At 28.1% G+C, this 14,932-nt stretch overlaps 1 protein-coding gene across 1 annotated transcript; it reads left to right on the top strand.

Moving 5' to 3' along the window:
* Window positions 1-5,484: 5,484 nt before the first annotated feature.
* LOC112679909 lies at window positions 5,485-12,287 on the top strand. Its single transcript, XM_025549852.1, has 8 exons — window positions 5,485-6,275; window positions 7,743-9,067; window positions 9,174-9,428; window positions 9,492-9,614; window positions 9,675-9,864; window positions 9,964-10,187; window positions 11,226-11,456; window positions 11,955-12,287. The coding sequence occupies exons 1-8, from the start codon at window positions 6,158-6,160 to the stop codon at window positions 12,237-12,239; spliced, it is 2,751 nt and encodes a 916-aa protein (XP_025405637.1). The 5' UTR covers window positions 5,485-6,157; the 3' UTR covers window positions 12,240-12,287.
* The last annotated feature ends 2,645 nt before the right edge of the window (window positions 12,288-14,932 follow it).

Here is a 14,932-nt window from a genome sequence, read left to right as displayed (position 1 = left end):
GCTCACACACGCGCGACTTTAATCGCCGACACGCAGCGTGTAAAATTGCTCAGTATAACCGAGGCTTTAATATTAATTATTATACATCAAGACTTTATGAGAAATCTTTAGTAAATATTCCAACAAAGGGGCCTGGGGCAAAATGGTCCCGTTGCCTCCCCCCCCTTTTGGACGGCCCAGTAATTAAGTTTTAATAATAAATACTTACTATTTTAATATATCAATATAAATACGAGTATATCATCATTTAAACAGTTATTTAAATAGAACTAAAGTATGATAGGGTGGCTGAAGCAAGTTGAAAAACCATATAAAACAATCCAATTGTTAGACAAAGTTACAAAGCTCGAGATTGTTCCATTTTAATTTAGAAAAAATATTTTACTTTGTATACAAGTCTCCTAGGTTCCGATAGAAGCGATTTTTTTATATTGAAAAAATTAAGCAAGGAATAAGGTCAATAAAGAAATTTGTGTTTTTTAAAATGATATATTTTTAAATGAAAAATTGAAATTTTAGAAATTGATTCGATCAAAACTATAAAAACTAGAAGACATATTTCAATGTGTTTTTAAAATTAAAATCCGTCCATCCCAAGCCTCGCAATTTTGTCTGGCTTATTCGTCTCATTTTCGTAGTACTTAAGAAACATACAAAAAAACATACATATAATAAATTTATTCTTAGATTTTTTCCCTTTTAAAACATCAAATATACCTATAATCTACAAATTTTCAATTAAAGACTGTTATATTTTAATCAATATATCATATGATATAACAGATATATATTGTAGTAAATCATCATTATTAATTTCTAAACATGTTAATAGTTTACGGAGATATAATTGGTGCCACAGATAATAAATTTTCCTTAGAGTATTAAATATTTTAAAAATTATCAGTATTATTAATAAAAAATTTACTATTACTACCATTAATTGTGTAGAAATTTATTACTACAGTATTAGCGGATCTTTATAGCATATTATGAATAAAATTAGAAGAAAAAAAAATTTAATAACTGTATTTATTATCAGACAATTTAAAATTTTCACACAACAAATTACATAATACAAATAATAAATACAATTTTAATAAATTACACTGCCCAATTTACACTGGTATTGCTCACATGGATAATTTTTAAGGGGTTCGGTATAGGCAATAATATTAGTACGTGCTGTAAATGAACAATATTGTTAGTGAGGAGGACCGGCAATAACGGCTAGATTCTGAATACTCAATTACGAAATAATTTCAGATTACCTACCTAATCGTCATAAATAATAATACGGATGATTCAGCGATAATAACAAATTCTTTGGTGTACATACAATAAGATATTCAATTATTATTTTTATGTAGATATAAAAAAAACATAATGTACCGAGTTAATAGTTGAAACTGATTTGGTAAATAAATTATAACAAATAAAAAAATAAAAACACATATATTAGAAAAGAAAATTAAATTGTATTTAATTGCGGATCAATTAATTCTGGGAACATAATTAATGAAAAACTGTGGCAGCTGTAATTCCATTTGGTTTTTCCAGAATATATCATTCCTATAATATATTATTATTATTATTATTTCTATTTTATCAATACAAATGTCTACAATAACACAGACAATATTATAAAAAATAAAATTATACCTACCTACAAAATATTATTATAAATGTAAAAAATTATTTACACTTTGGTATTTACACTTTGAATATGAATAGTTCAGATTATCTATGAGTTATTATTAGAGCTCGGAAGTTATAGGTTATATAGTTATAAGTCATATTTTTATATTTTTCTGTATACTCTCAATTTATAGCAGACCAAGCTAGAAATCCGTTCCATACAAAAACGAGTTTAAATACAAAAATTAAAAATGCATTTTTTTGCATATTTTGGCAATTTTAAAAAAAAGTGCATATTTCTTAATTTTCATATGCGTTTTAAGCACATTTTATAATTTTTATGAGATTTTTATGCCTGTGTAATATTTTCTAAACAATTTGAAGTTTTCTTTTATTTTATTTTCGATTATTTAACGTACTAGTCGCCATATCTTACCGTCGTTATATCAATTTAAATTAACGGAGTGTATCTTTATAGCACTAAGGTGAACACTGTAATATTATCGACGTTACCGTTAATTTAATAGCAATAAGGCAAGTGTATTAGATTATTTTATAATTCTGTCAATTATGTGTGAATTTTCGTAATATATTATTTAAAACTGAAGCTCTTGGAATTCCACTTCCACCGGAGCCTATACTAACTCGTTGAGGGACATGGCTTCCAGCAGCTTCATACTACTGTCAACATTTTAAAGAAATATAAAGTTTTACAACTTCTAGATTCGAGCGATACGATTTCTATTAGAGAAGCTAAAATCATTGTAAGTGACCGTTCTGTGGAAATGGATCTAACTTTCATTCATATAAATTTTGGTTTTTTACCGACAACAATAACGTAACTCGAAAGACAAAAACTCCCGTTACATGAATCAATAGCGATAGTGAAATCCATAGAAAATAAGTTAGAGCTCATTATTGGCGAGGCAGGAATTGCAATCAATAAAAAATTTAAAAATGTTTTGGAAAAAAACCGTGGTTTTAATGATTTAAAAAAAATTTCATGTATTTTAACTGATGAAGCAACATCAATGGAAGGATTACCAGATGACTTAAATGGAAATAACTTAGCGCACTTTAAATATGCACCCATAACTTCATCGGATGTTGAAAGAAGTTTTTCGCCGTTCGTTTGAAATGGAAAATACAAAGGAAGTTCTGATTGTTCAATGCAATACGTTTACAGGTATGACAGTTACAATAATCTACATGTTTATTGAATTAATAACAAATAAATATAATTTTTCAAATAACTTTTATTTTGTTTTTTTTTTTAGATTGAAAAAATTACAATCCGTAAAAATCACCCAAACAATTTTGAATTTAATAAAAACATAAAAAAAAAAATTGTTTTGTATACTTACCTAGTACATTTTTTTTTATATTTTATAAAAATTTTTTTACATATTAAATACATTTTTTCATGCAAATTTACAATTTTTTTGTGCATATTTTGCCTTTTTTAGCTCCTACAACTTCCGAGCCCTAGTTATTATCATTAGAGGGCTTGCATCATGTGGAGTAAAAATTGCATTTATTTATTTCGATCGACGATAGTTTCGTTGAAACGTTTGTCTCATCCACACCAAGGATGTCCTCAGAGGGGACAAATGTAGCAGTCGTCCCTCCATGGGCTTTTTTTTTTCAAATTTTTGTTATCTATTATTTATATCATGATAGGAAAATACATAAATGTGAATACATGTATGAAGTTCACCCCTCCCACATTATTAAAGAATCTATGGCCATCACTGATCTACACGCATAATGTGGTTTTTATTACGATCGATATCTGTCCAATATGTCCAATAAAATATTCCACTATTTCAGTGTTATTTCACAATTTATTCACGGCAGGCGCGATAATTTGTTTTCATTTCATAGGAAGGCTCGAATGAAAAAAGTTTGGGAACCGCTCAGATACAATACATGATTAAATTATGGAAGGGGGCAGATATCTACCAAATGCCTGCATTCTCATGACTACGAGTAAAACAGATGTATGTATACTATTTTAGAAACAGATTACGAGTCGACTGGTTCTTCGGTGGGTCGACTCCGGTGCGGGGTACGTGTACGTGTAATCGGGATTCGACGATTGAGCTGAGCACGGGCTATGATATAATAAACTGTTTGTTATATCATGCAGCATACCATGTTTATTATATCATAGACCGACCGGCAAGTCGTGAGAGGCGTGGTGTACAAACTAGTGATGAGTGATTCTTGAAAATGAATCGATATTTTTAATCGATTTAAATCAGAAAGAAAAGATCAATTCGATTCACTTTAAATTAATGATGGGTGATTTTTAGAAATTAATTGATGTTTTGAAAAGATTCAAATCGGAATGAAAAGAACAATCCAAAAAACTACCGATTCACTTTATAGATGGTTTTTTTTTTTTTTTAATCAATTCATGGCATTATTTGCAGTTTGGTTTTTTTTGTAATAACATTTCCTGTGCTTTAGGTGAAAAGTAGTTGAAAATATAATATGTGTAATAGCTTTTAATTTGTATTACATAATCGGATCAACAAATAACAATAAATCGATTTACATAAAATATCGTATCAACAATTCGATTCACATAAAAAATAGAATTAACGATTCAATTCGATCTTCACAAAAACGAATCGATCTCTTAAAATATCTCTTAAAATACGATACAAATCGCCCATCACTGGTACAAACCATGAACCGAATACAACACAACGACCTCATAGTTTTCACGAAATATTCCGTCGGGTGTACGCGTCAACGGCACTCGGGACAATATACATTGCCTCTACTCCTATATCAATACAATTATAATTACATGTGGTCGTTTTCAGATAAGCTCGATTGGCCTGTCAATCTTATCTATGTATTTATATTTTATATTTTTATATATGTATCATATCTTGACATTTTGCATTTTATCTAGGGTTGCCATATATTTATTATAAGGCGAAACCGGGACAAAACAAACACATTATTGAGTAATACATTTTTTATAGAACTTTTAATATATCGAGAGGATCATTATTAATAGTATAAATAAAATAAAATTATTATATATTGATATGTGTAAATTACAAATTATGGTTTTATTATATATTGTTAATCGATTAAATCGTCAAAATTAAAAATTAAACCATTCTACATTTCCTCTAAACGTCTAAACCGGCATATATGGACGTCCCGAAAACATTTTTCGGGACACGAAGTCCAAAACCGGTGACAATCCCGGTTTCCCGGGACGTATGTCAATCCTAATTTTATCCCATTAAGAAACACTACGACTCGTAGCACAATGTTTGCTCACGTTTAAACATAATCGTTCGTGTGAGGTAGATTTAAAGTTACTTGAACTACTTTATTCACGCAGAAAAAAAAATGATTTCGTGTTGTATCGTTTTCGAAAAAATCAAAAACACCGTGGTCGTACATATACGTTTTTTACAAAAGACAATGAAACGCCAATGATCAACGGTTCTCGAACTTTATCGCCGCGTACCGAAACCTGTAATAATATCACGACGCGAAAGCATTTGGAATTGCACGCTCGCCCTAACGACGATCCACGACTCCGATGCATCGCAAATCCATTACGACTATATATATTATATTTATACCGATGGCCCTCGTGCCCGTAGTTGATAATAATAACGAACGGAAATCAAAAACCCCACAGCCACTGCGTGTACGCCGTATTTGCACGGATGTATTATTTATATAACCATTAAATTGATCGACAGAGATTATTATGTTAACGACGCGCGTGGAACGGTCGACGATAAGACCGGCTGTTTTGTTGTTCGCGTTTTCAGTGTTGTGCACCTGGACCGAGGTTCACGACGGTTGCTAGGCGATAAGGACGGTGTGCGTTTTCTTCGATCGTGAAACGTGCGAGCGGAAAGAGGACGGAAAAAGCATACCGATACGAAGACACGGCAGTACCGGATTTGTTTGGGGGCTGATCGTTTCTCGCGTCGACGCGCCCGCACCCGCAACGACTTTTCTCGTCCGTCCGCAGCGAAAGCGAATGCGCTGCACCGCATGAAACGTTCCGTTCGATATTGTTCGACACCGCACCGCGCCACCGTTGCGTTCTCCCGATAACGGAGTAGCGTACGCACGCGCGCTCGTTCGCTCGTTCTGTCCATTCCCATCGATTATTGTCCGCCGACGACAACAGCGACGACGAGCGATTGCGACGCACAACTGCTACGACGCGTTTAACGTTCAGTCCGCGCGCCCTCCTCTTTCTTTCTCTCTCGCTCTCTCTTTCTCTTCGTTCGACAAAACTTCAGTCACTACCCGTCGTACACGGCCTTTCGATCGCGTCCGCATCCCGGCCGATCGGTGATCACTTGTCGTCCAAGTCGTCCCGCCAATCGTCATCATTGATCCGTCCGTGCCCGGCAACGGTTCGCCGTACCAACGGGGGCCCCTTGGCCACCCTAACTTCCAAAGGCGCATTCTCCGCATCACCCGACGTGTGCGCACCGTCCAGGTGCCCGTGGCGACCAGGAGAACGATGAACTCCGTCAGCAGCGGCGAGGCGGCCGCCGCCCAGTTGCGGCACGACTACGCGTTCATCTTCGAATTACTGGACAAAATCAACAAGTTCATCAGCACGAAGTCCCATCCCAACGGTCAGTACATTTGTTACCGTCGCCTAGTCGCGCGTCCTCGACGACCGCTCGTCATTGTCTAGGTTAGCCGTTCGCGTTACCGCGAACACCGTTTCCTCCGCGAACGTGGCCGCCGACCACGTACCGGACCCAACGGTGTGACGCGCGTCACCGTCCATTTGCGCACGCCTGTTGTGCCAACTCGGTTCGCTTGACTATTTTTCCATACTTCCGCGACTCATGTGTCGCACCGTTCTCCAGTGCTAACCAACACTCTGGTTCAGCTCTCTTGTGTATATTGTCGGTTGACAATGTCTGACCAAATGGTTTTCTCGCATCATTTTCACGTATCAATACAACCCTATTGAAAGTCAACTCATTCAATGATAATCGTACTCTCTCTGTATAGCAGACAAACATAACCATAAGTATAATGCTATTACTTGCTTGTTTAACTCCATTGTGTTAAATCCTTGCAGAAATATTGCTTATGGGCATCCGTTTATGTGTTTTACAATAGTCACTGTTATACAGTCAAATTTATTTTTATTATTTACATTGTCTGAATATTTATATTTATATACATAGAGTTTATGATATCAATTATTAAAAGGTTATGGTTCAGAAACATAGAATATGGTTAAGAAATTTAAACCTTATCAATTTATCTAAATGTATTCTATGCATATATTAACTTATTATTAATAGGTTATTTCATTACTTTTTTACTAAGTTCATTGTACATTACTCTTAAAATATGTGCTCTATTAATACAAAAAATTATAATATTGTGATTTTTTATTCATTACAGAGTCCCCTTTTTATTAAATTTACTTTATTTGATTATGCTCCAATTTTCAATGTGAAACCCTTTCATTTTTTCTAAATTTTACACTTATAATTTATTTAGAATAAACTGTACAATTGTACTTGTTTAATCTTAAAAATGCAATCAATTACCTCAAAACAAAATTATTTATATGAATTTTAAATTTATTATTATACTATTTATTTTTGATCGAGTATAAAATGTTTTATTTAATAATTGTTAGTTTATTTCCTTATTGATCTTCATTAAATTTACACATTTTATTAGGTACTTTATTATGTACATTTGTATTTGGATTTATTTATGTTATATTTATATAATAATCGAATATTGTATGTATGTAGTTTGTACGTCCATATGAGAAATTAAAGGACTTATTTTCATATTAATTTTATAAGGCTTTTTGAATCTAATTTATTGATATTTTTTATTGTGTATCTAATAATTTTATTTTTATATGATACATTATACTTTTATTATTTGTTTCAAAATTCTCGAGTATATTTTTGCTACTCATATTATATAGTATTCTCCTTAAAAATGATTTATTTATTCGTTTTATAAAACAATTTTAAATACTTGATTTATATTAACTTGCATAGATGATTTAAAATATCTCATATTATTTCACAATTTGATGTTATATTTATTTTTTGTAGATGATTATCTCAGCGTACCAGAAATTCAAGCCATAGTTGACCAACATTTAAGAATGAAAAATTTTCAATTTTCAAATCATTCCCAAAGAATTATTCATTTTATTCTGTATCTGAATACAGAGATAGAAAATTGCAGTTGGGTTAAAGAAGATCCATCGCTAGAACTTAAACGATATGTTCATGGTAAATCCATCACTAGGAATACATATTATAAACTTGTGGATATATTGGAATTGAGGCCTTATGTGGAAGAACTTATAACATGCACACCATACAGTTTTTGCCGCGATTTAGTTGATATTACTTTGAATAAGATTAAAGCTATGGATGCACTTTTACAACTATCAGCGACAGAGAGTTTAGTTATTGCATTGATGAAATCTGTTAAATGTGGGCCTGTAGGATCCAATTTAGAAAGTCCTTTAACTAGCCATTTCAATCAAGCCATGTTAGTATTTGGTAAGGATTATTTGCCCCAAGATATCAGAAGAATTGATTTAGAAGAAGAACAAAAAGAAACGACTAAGTACAATGGATATCGTGTGAAAACTATTTTCTCAATACTTGTAGAAATGATCAAATTTGAAGATGTTATTGACAATTACAAACTATATCCCTTGTATACATTAGAATCATTACGTTCTGTAGACCCATCAGATGTTTCTGGAAGAACAATGTTTAAAAAGTTTTTTGATGTGGTCATGTACAAGTGTATGAATATGTGTAATTTCAGTATTGATGCATGGCTTTCATGGTATGAGATTGAAGTTTCCGGACAAGATTCCAATCTACAATCAGCAATTGGACATCTATGTTATGAGTTGTGTAGTTTCATAGACAGTGGAGCTATTAATGAAGGTTTCTTAAAGGAATTTAGACCTATTTTACGCAATATATCTATAGAAAGGATTGATTTTGCAAGCGTCAATAGCTCTGACATTGATGGAATGGTTGATCGTGTTAATAAGTCTTCCAAATTTCATCTTAGCGGTTGGATAAAAAGAATGATTGAAAATACTAATGTTTTTACTCATCCCCGTGCCATTCAAGCATTAGATAATTGCATGGAAAACATTGATTACAATTGTTATAAATATATTGTTGATAATTATTTGACCCATTGTAGAAATGGAGGCTCAGTGGTTGAACCAATGGGTATTGCTATATACAGGGGAATTAAACACTTGGATATTGAGGATAAAATGAGCTTGCTTCGACACGTTATTGTTAATCATGCAGAAAATGAATTTTATTTATCAGAAGATTTTGAAGAAACAATGCACTATGTTGCCCACAATGAATTCAATGAGAAAATTGATCAAAAAGTAAGTCAATCAAAGCACTTTCAAAACAATTAGGTGCTTAATTTTGAAACTTGTATTATGTTTTGTATTATATTATTGTACTTATGACCAATTTAACTGTTTACAGGAAGTGATGACAAAGTTAATTTGGCTTGTTATGCAGCAACCTAAAAGAATACTTCATTTATTAATAAAACAATATGTCAGTGGAATTTGTGGTTTGCCGGTAAAAAGTATCGACTGTCAAAGGTCATGTTTACACAGAGTACTGGTTGAAATTCATTCAAACATGAATCCACAATTTATTTATCAAGAATATTCAAATTGGTTAGATTTTAAAGCATCATTAGTAGAAAATGAAAAGTTTAATCTTCGCCAATGGGTAAAAACATATTAATAAGTAAGAAGAGTTTTTTTTATATAAAAATGTTTATTGTATTTATAGATTTCTGGATCCAAAATGTTACGTTTGATAAGACCAAAAGCTTTTCTTGCAAATGTTCTTGTACCTCTTCTCAACCCTGGAACAAATTATGGACATATGAATTTTTTGATTTCCATAGTTCAAGTTTGTATTTTTCCATATTAATTTAAAAAATTATTTTTAAACTGGATTTTTTTTTTCTAGTTTTTTCTCTTAGAATGTCAATTGATGACATTACCTGATATAGATGTATGGGATAAATTATTAATTCGGTTGGCTAAAATACTGGATGAAGCACGTTGGACCATTGAAAATTATTCAACTAGTAGAGTTTTTTTATGTGAAGCTCTCATTACGACTGCACAACCAATTCTTCATTATGCGTCTTATATCAGTATGAATAAATTAATGACATAAATTGGTTTTATATTATATTTCATACTTGTGTTTGTAAAAGATTTGATTATCTAAAATTTTGATATATTTTTTACAGTCCAACCAAACAATTTAGATAGTATCAAACAAGAGTTATCAACTTTGCATTTGATGACTCGTGCTCATTTTCTACGCTTTTGGGCAGCTGATTATATAACAATTGAAGGAATGGACGAACACTTCATTATGACTATTCAATCTCACAGTCATATTTCATTCTCTAATTTAAATAAATCATCGACTCAACTCTGCCGTGAAGAATTTATCTTCAGTATTGCTACAGTAATTTAACTTGTTTTACTTAAACATTTTAATTACTTATTTATATGGATTATTTTATCGTTTCTAATTTTATAGGAGTAATTCTAAATTATTTTCATTTAATTTAATAAGATAGTTGATTATATTCGGTGAATTATTTTTTTATGAAATATCAACTATACATTATAAACATTTTAAAAACAAAATAAAATAATATAAGTGATAACCATTAAAAAAATATTGATGAGCTTATGTAACTCTAAGAACTTAAGGTTTGCTTAGACTAATTAATACAAGTTATAATTGGTTTTTAACAGTATTCTCAAATTATTTATCATAAAATATTACACAGAGTAAAATTAAGTTATGATATACATATGATAAAAAAAAGTTATAAATTGAGTTGTTGAATTTTATAAATTTAATTATATTTATTAATTAATATCTATTTCACAATTTTTTTTAGTTTCTCAACCTTATTTGTTCTATTATAAGACAAATAAAAATATTTAACTTTTATTAAGAAAGTTAATCATACTTTTCAGTATTTTTTTTCTGGAATTGAATTTACAAATTATTAAATATGTGTATATATATAGATATATAATTTGCTTTATAAAATCAACTATCTTATTAAATTAAAACTTCTATACAAATATATCCAAATGTATTTAGTATTCATTATTATATATGTAATGTATTTATAATATATGTATTTATATATGCCAGTGACTGATAATATTTGTATCGTGAATTTCGAAAAGGGCTCATATCTGAAAATTAAAATAATTCAGGAAACTAAAAAATTTGATTTTCTTTTGAATTATATTTCTTTATTTTAGCAATTGACAATAAATAATAAATGAATTCATCACAATATAACAGAGATATGAACCTTTATTGATCATAAAATATCGGTCTTTATATGTAGATGAAAAAAATAGGGCCCTTTTTGAAATTCACAATTCATTTATTTTAAATCAATACTTATTATATTTATTAAAATCTATTGTATTTTTTGAAATGTATAATTTTATATTTGATGTATCTTTCTTCCAGTATATGCCTAAGTTTACGATGCATGAAGTAAAATGTTTTGTGGCCAACTACCTAAGTTCAGCGAAAATTGAAAATATTATCGAGGCATCATTTTTCTTATTGGATTGTGTTATGAATGCTGTCATGAGAATTATTGTATATGTGAAAACTACTGTACAAAAACCATATAGCGATGAATGTGCTTGGGATTATGTGGGTGGTCTGGTTAACAACTTCCTTGATACTGTAAATGTATGTATGATTTATTATTTGCCTGATTGTGATCTATCCTATCATATATTTAAAATATAAATACAAGAATTAAAAGAGAAATTCTATACGGTTTATTCAAATGTATTAAATTTATAATAAATTTAAGATAATGTATAAACAGACTTTTCATTCATTAAGATATTATTGTGTAAAATAATTTATTGGAGCTACAATAAAATGTTCTTAAAATTTGAAATACTAAGATCTGTATAGTTTTCGTTTTTTAAACATTTTTTTCATAAAATATTTTACAAGATGTATATCTCAGATCTGCTAGATGCTAGATAACTGTGACTTCAGTAATTTATTCTATTACATATGATTTGTTTCACAATTCTATTTAAAATTTATTTTAAGCTATTATTAACTTTAATTAAAATATAATTTTGTTATTATTTTGTATGTTCTATATTTTTTTTAATTATGTGTGTACTTATTGTTCTAAGTTTAACAGAGTGTTTTATTATATTTTTTTAGGCATCAAAAATGTCTTGCATTTATAATCAAGAAGCTGATGTAAAAATGGCAGTCGAATGTATAACAAAAGTTATAATGGTAGTAAAACAATTGGATAATGTTCGCCAAATGCCATTATTAGTTTTTATTCGCCGTATAGTTGGTTCACTTGTTCATTCATTGGATGAAGAATCCACTTCAAAACTTGTATCTTTGATTATCTCTATAAAAACTCCGAATTCTTTAACAGTGCTGGGAAATACAGTTAGTGCGTTGATTAGTACTGTTCTACACACTTCAAATTAGTTTCTTGCTAAGTACAATTCCCAAATATACAAGTTAAAATATTAAAAATGGAAAAAACTCCTTTTTGGTTTTATTTTCAGTAACAAAAATACGATTAAAATTTTTTAAAATTCAGTATTTTAATATATGGTTATTTATTTAGTTATTACTATTATTATTATTATAAACAAATCATTTCAATAATTCTATGTTGATTATTATTAAATTATTATCTAATTATAAATTTGTTTTCCTAATTAGATGATCTCTATACGCTAATAAAGTAACTAATAAGAATAGACATGATGGTAATTATAAATACAATATAAACTTAAATCATTAACAAAATCTAAAAATAATATTTATGTATTCAAACTGATTTAAATTAAAATTATAAAATTCAAAAATATTGGTTTCTAAATAATATAATTATAAAATGGGTAATATTTGATAACCATTATTAAACCATTTTTATTTAATTATATTAAAGTTACCATTTCTTAAAATATTTTGTATAATTAGTTTTTTTTATAATTATAATTTAAAAGTAGATATGTTATACTGATACATAAACTTTTTTTTTTATCCATGTTAAGAAACTATGACTATAAATAATCATTATACAATTACTCTTTTTACACCAAATTTTCAAAATTATTTATTTTACTTAATATGTTTTTCTCTTTACCATTAATTTGTAAAAAAAAATTGGTTGTTTCTTAAGTTCTTAAAATTCAAACATCAATAGTAAACTTAATAAAAAGTAGAAATAGATATTATTAACATTTTGTTATTTTCATTTTATAAATAATATTTATTTAAAATAAATGTTTTTTTTTTCCAAATGTATTGTTTATATACTATATAATATAAAATTAGGTGCAATTATGTTAAAATATAAGAAGATTCGTTTCATGTAAGTAACTTTTACGAAATTGTCATTATCATCTAATCACACTTTTGATTACTCATTGCAATTCATTTTTGAATTAGATATTTGCTAATTTTAATCCATTATTATGGTGTAAACTTGTGTAAAATGTATAATGAATTATTATCAAAATATTTTAATTTAATTTTTTTGCTTTGTTCAACATAATATCGCCTTTCATTTGTTATAACTTTTCTTGGTCATTCAACTATTTGTTTTAATAATTTATGTTCATAATATGTATAAGTGTACTCTCAATACATTATCATGTTAAAGTTGAGTATAATTATTAAGTTTATGTAAATTAAAATATAAACTTATGATAAAAATAAAAGTAGAAAAAAAATATTTTCTTCAAAACTAAAGTATAATTTATATAATATTACAAATATATTTTTTTTGTTAGTATATTTGTAATTATGTATTAATGAATGAGTACATAATGAACTGATATTCTCATTTGTTTTCCTTTCAGTCATTTTAAATTAATTTAACTATGTATACTGTGAAACGGTTTGTTATATTTTTATAACTTTATCATTTTCAGTATAGAGTTAAATCATTTTAGCACATATGTTATTCATTATGTAAGTAACATTTGAATATACATATTAATTTTATATATTTTATTATTTAATTAATAATGTAATTTTCATCTGAATGCCTATGATTTTTCTTAAGATATAAATAAATTATAATAATAGTAACAACGTATATAGAATATGTGTTTTTATTTTGTATTTCTTCAATTTATTTATTAGCTAGATAGTAGAAAAAAAACTCATTATTTATATTATTACTTGCTTAATGTTATGGTCTATGAGCATAGAATATTTAATGTAATGCAATTAGACTCATAATTGAGACATTTTATTAATCGAATGAGACATCACGAAATTAAAATTATTATTTAAAAAAAATATATATATTTTTGATGGGTGCTAAACAAGATTAATGGAGAGTTAAAGACCTAAAACTTTGTAACTACGTTAAATATGTCGTGTTCCATAGTGTTAACCCTATTTTATGTATATATATATTCATTAAATGTCAATTAAAAATTTTTTACTTTTGACATCTTTAACTGAATAACAAGCGTTATTATTACAGTTGTAATAATTGTAATTTGATTATTTTGATATTATCCTCTTAGAGAAATTTGATTTGCTGTCCATTATTTTAATGTAATGTATGAATTGATGATAATTTAATTCATGACAGTCAGATTCTAGAAATTTAGAATGTAAGATAGTATTTTGTTTTCTCATATTTATAATATAACATATAGTTTAAGAAACTAATATTATACAGTTATTTTAAAATTAAATTTTAAGTTAAATGTATGTATATTATTGATAGAAAACACATGATTAAATAAATATTCAATTTACATGGTACCATTAAATTAATTTTTTTACAAAGACTCAACATTTGCAAAATTATTATCAATGACAAATTGTAATTTGAATATTTATAGTTATTGTTAAAATAAGTGTATTTTTTCAAAAAGATTCTCATCAGACCAAAAAAAAAAAAAAAAATTAAGATATTTGATTTTAAAATATAAATTTGGTTAAATTTAATATGAATTTTATTGTATTAATGATTTCTTAATATAAAAAAAAAAAAATTATTCAAATTATATAACAAATACATATTTATTAAATGTATTAATGTTTTATTCATGATGTATAGAAATGTAACAGATATTACAGTTATCCAAGTATTTAAAGAAAGTTAATTATTCTATGATGTTTCTGATTTTCTATACATTTTGATATAT

This window comes from Sipha flava, unplaced genomic scaffold (assembly GCF_003268045.1).
Source record: "Sipha flava isolate LNK unplaced genomic scaffold, YSA_version1 170_pilon_pilon, whole genome shotgun sequence".
Classification (NCBI taxonomy): domain Eukaryota; kingdom Metazoa; phylum Arthropoda; class Insecta; order Hemiptera; family Aphididae; genus Sipha; species Sipha flava.
This window is presented reverse-complemented; position numbering and strand designations above follow the sequence as displayed.

Coding starts and splice junctions, on each gene's coding strand:
- LOC112679909 (XM_025549852.1), top strand. CDS start 6,158: ATGAACTCCGTCAGCAGCGGCGAGGCGGCCGCCGCCCAGTTGCGGCAC. Junction 6,276..7,742: donor CACGAAGTCCCATCCCAACG/GTCAGTACATTT, acceptor TATTTTTTGTAG/ATGATTATCTCAGCGTACCA. Junction 10,188..11,225: donor TTATCTTCAGTATTGCTACA/GTAATTTAACTT, acceptor TCTTTCTTCCAG/TATATGCCTAAGTTTACGAT.